We start from the raw sequence: 4,114 nt of genomic DNA, 5'->3' as shown, positions 1-4,114 counted from the left end.
TCTTGAATTTGGTATTTCATTTTCTCTTCCTCTTCAAGATCCAGCCCAGTCTTGCCAAACAATTTTTAAGTACTTTGAATACTGTATGTTAGTTCAAAAATGTTTTTAGTTGCTGATCCCTATACCTGATATACACTTTTCATCTATTACAGAAAAAAAAGTGCTTGCTTCCTTTAATAACTGTATAATGATCTCTTATATTATATCTTTTGTAACATCAAACATTTCATAGAATCCAGTTTTTCTACTGGCCCATTGACCCCTAAGCTTAGTTCTACTATGACATCCTGTCAGTCATCCAGGTGGGTCAGTTTTGACTGATTTTTCCTCCATACTATAAAGTTTCATTTCCCTTCTTTGTATGTCTGATATTTATTTAATTAAATGCTAGACATTGTAAATCTGGTTATTTTTGTATTCCTATTAATATTTTTTGTGTTTACTTTAGGATATAGTTTAGTTACTTGTAATTTAAAAGCCTTGCACTATTGTAATAGCAGCAATAGAGATATATATAGTTTAGTTACTTGTAATTATCTAGCCCTGCACTATTGCAATAGCAGCAATAGAGATTTTTGTCAGGAATGGGATGTGCAGGATGAAAAATAGTAGAATTTAATGATGACTTTTAAGAATGTGCAATCTTCCTTATTCAAACTACTTTATTGTATATGTATTTACCAGTGGTACAACAGGGAGTTGGATTCTAAAACAGAGACATGTGCATGCAGTACTGGTACACAAGCACACACACAAACAGCAATAACAAATCATCATGTATTGGCCCTGAGTTATATGGATGGAATTGAGAGCTACATCATCGGAATAAGCTATGGAAAAAATGAAATAGAGAACACCCAAGGCAAGAATCAGTAGAGGTCATAGAAAAGAGCTCTATTTGATGACAAGAAATGCAATAGAAGAAAACATCTGTATAATATAAGGAGAATTTTCAGTTTAAGGGCAGTATGTAGATAAAACTAAGACACATCTTTTCTGTCAAGCTGTCTGAAATCACCCAGTACAATTTTGGGGGGAAAAAAAGATGTTTTACATTTGATTTATTATTCACTCTCTAATACTATCTAAAATAAGGAAATGCAGAATATTGATATAAACATTTGCAGTGTCCACCCATCTTCCATTTTGCCAACACTTATTTTTCCAAATACAGTGCACAGAAAATAAACAGTAAAAGTGAGACTGTGGAATAAAGTGGCCATATTGAATCTAAAGAATTCCCTTTTGGGAACATGGTGTCATGATGTGTGTGTGTGTGTGTGTGTATGAGACAGCGAGATAAGAGGAAAGATAAGGAAAGATAAGATGAAAAAAGTAACTACATGACATATTACCCATTTCAAGGTAAACGGCTTAAAAATGAGAACTCTCATAACTGCTGAATAATTTCAAAAAGATGTATGTGAAATTATTTCCTAACAGACCACCAGCACTACCTTAGCTATTGTGAAAATAGTTCGAAGGGAAGAGGGCATCAGCCTATCCCAAGGAGAGCATTTCAATGCTCTGGAGAAATAAATATACAAACCATCCTCGAAATGATGATACATTTCCCAGAGGGAAAAAGATGGATGAAGGAGGAAGAGAGAGTCAGGGTGTCATTTTCACTAAGCCATACTTGACTACTTGAACAAGTTTCCCCTGCCCTTGAATACCTTGTATATTACAGATCTTATCTGTTTGGTTTTCAGGCTATAAACCAAGGGATTAAGGACAGGGGTCAAGAAGAGAAAGAGATTGGCCATGGTGACATGGAGAAGAGGAGACGTGAATGTCCCAAACCTGTGAATTAGAGCCAGCACAATGAGTGGCACATAAAAGATGCAGACAGTAAAAATGTGGGAAACACAAGTATTAAGTGCCTTGAGCTGACCATCTTCTGAGGCAATATCCAGCACTGTTTTCAAAATAAGGATGTATGAAATGACAATGAACACAGCATCAACTCCAAAGGAGCAGAGGACAAGGGACAACCCATAGATGATGTTGACTCTGACAGGGCCACAGGCCAGTTTCATAACATCAGGATGATAACAGTAACAATGTGATAGAATAACATCCTTGCAGAAGGACAATCGCTTGAGCAGGATTGGCAAGGGTACCATCAACACCACTCCCCTTACCATGGCTGCAATCCCCATCCCAATAATCCGAGGAGAAGTTAAGACCATGGTGTAGTGCAGTGGGTTGCAAATAGCTACAAATCGGTCAAAGGCCATGGCCAATAGGATGGCTGACTCCATGGAGGAGAAGGTATGGATGAAGAACATCTGTGTTAGACAAGAATGGAACTCAATTTCTCTGTGATTCAAGAGGAAGACCATGAGTACTGTAGGTAGAGTTGATAAAGACAGACCCACATCTGTGGTTGCCAGCATAGATAGGAAGATGTACTGAGGCTCATGAAGCCTGGAGGTCGTTTTGATAACAAAGAGGATGATGCAGTTCCCCAGGAGAGCAATTAGATACATGACACACAATGGGATAGAGATCCATATTTGTATAGCCTCCAGTCCAGGAATGCCTGTCAGAAGGAGAGTGGGTGGCTGGAACAAGCTCCTATTTATAAGTTCCATAAAGATATTTCTTGGGATCCAGCCCAGATCAGCTTCTAAGTGTTTCTATTGGGAGAAAAACATCGACTTTAAGATAGGAGGACATAGTACAACTAACTCCTCTGGGAAGCACTAATTCTAGGCATCCTTTATATCAAAGAGTTGATCCTTAAAATGTTTCCCAATTTATCTGAGTAACTACCTGGAGTTAGGGCAATGGATAACTGCTACGAAAACAGAAGAGAGGGATGCCTGGGTGGCTCAGCGTTTGAGCGTCTGCCTTTGGCTCAGGGTGTGATCCTGGATCTGGGGTCAAGTCCCATATTGGGCTTCTTGCATGGAGCCTGCTTCCCCTTCTGTCTGTGTCTGTGTCTGTGTCTCTGTCTCTCTCTCTCTCTCTGTGTCTCTCATGAATAAATAAATAAAATCTTTTAAAAAATGCATTAATGTTTTTTTAAAAAAAAAGAAAAATAAGAGATATTAGAGTTCCTTTGGCCTAGAACACTCTAATCATTGATCAAGTGACCATGAAAATTAAGCACATAATTTTCTTTTGTATCTCAATGCTTAGAAAAATTTTCTCAGAAGTCTATTATTAATTTATTTAACTGTGCTTGAATCTACTTTTATTTTCAATTACCTTAGCTGAAACTCTGAAAGAAATTCCTGTACTTTCTCCAAGTCAACATCATACCTATAAATATTCAGGCATCTGGAAACCTGGTAATTTTTTCTGTTAGTTTTACCTGCAGAAATAAAGCATAGAATATTTCAATAACACAAATAAACCCCAAGTCATTAAAAAACCCTTCATGTGAGATCATTAATTTTATATTCTATGTTGATTTTTAAAATTATGTGTTGATGTTTCAAAATATGAGTGATAAAATCATTAAAGTGAATACTATCATCAACATCTTAGCTAGTACTAGGATAGTTCAAACATTAACAAATAATTTTTAACAAATAAGTTGCTGAATAAAATTTGAAATACATCTACTTGAAAACATAGATATTGTTTATTAGGGAATAGATACCAATGCTTCAGGAAATATCTTAAAAATTGGATCATTGATGTGGATTGTACAAAAAATTAATAAAAAGAATCAGATCTGTAAATACAGTGAATAAACTAATGGCAGAGGGGAGTGAGAGGGATGGGCAAAATGGGTGAATGGGAGTGGGAGATACAGGTTTCCAGTTATGAAAAGAATAAGTAATGGGAATAAAAGGAACATCACAGGGGATATAGTCAATGGTATTATAGTAGCTTTGTATGGTGACAGATGGTGGCTACACTTGAGGTGAGCACAGCATAATATATAGACTTGTCAAATCACGATGTTATATAGCTCAAACTAATGTAACACTGTGTGTCAATTATACTCAAACAAACAAAAATAACCTAATTGGAGGAATTGGTATTAGCACTTAAAGGTTTATCTTACAAAGAGGGGTAGAAAGAGATTCTAAATGACTGGTTGAATACACTTAGATTTAAGTGTTTTGTTTAAGATTGCAAGCAGAAACAAAACAGT

The 4,114-nt window shown here is 36.2% G+C and overlaps 1 protein-coding gene across 1 annotated transcript; it reads right to left on the bottom strand.

Moving 5' to 3' along the window:
- Positions 1–1,643: 1,643 nt before the first annotated feature.
- Positions 1,644–2,597, bottom strand: LOC121476221 (olfactory receptor 51I2-like). The gene has a single exon (XM_041729932.1). It carries the CDS (start codon positions 2,595–2,597, stop codon positions 1,644–1,646), a length of 954 nt encoding a protein of 317 aa, XP_041585866.1.
- Between the last annotated feature and the right edge of the window lie 1,517 nt (positions 2,598–4,114).

Source organism: Vulpes lagopus, chromosome 15 (genome assembly GCF_018345385.1).
Source record: "Vulpes lagopus strain Blue_001 chromosome 15, ASM1834538v1, whole genome shotgun sequence".
NCBI classification, from domain to species: domain Eukaryota; kingdom Metazoa; phylum Chordata; class Mammalia; order Carnivora; family Canidae; genus Vulpes; species Vulpes lagopus.
Note: the sequence above shows the minus strand (reverse complement) of the source record. Positions and strands in the feature narration are given on the sequence as shown.

Excerpts from the sequence above, each read along its gene's own strand:
- LOC121476221 (XM_041729932.1), bottom strand. The coding sequence starts at position 2,597 with ATGGAACTTATAAATAGGAGCTTGTTCCAGCCACCCACTCTCCTTCTG.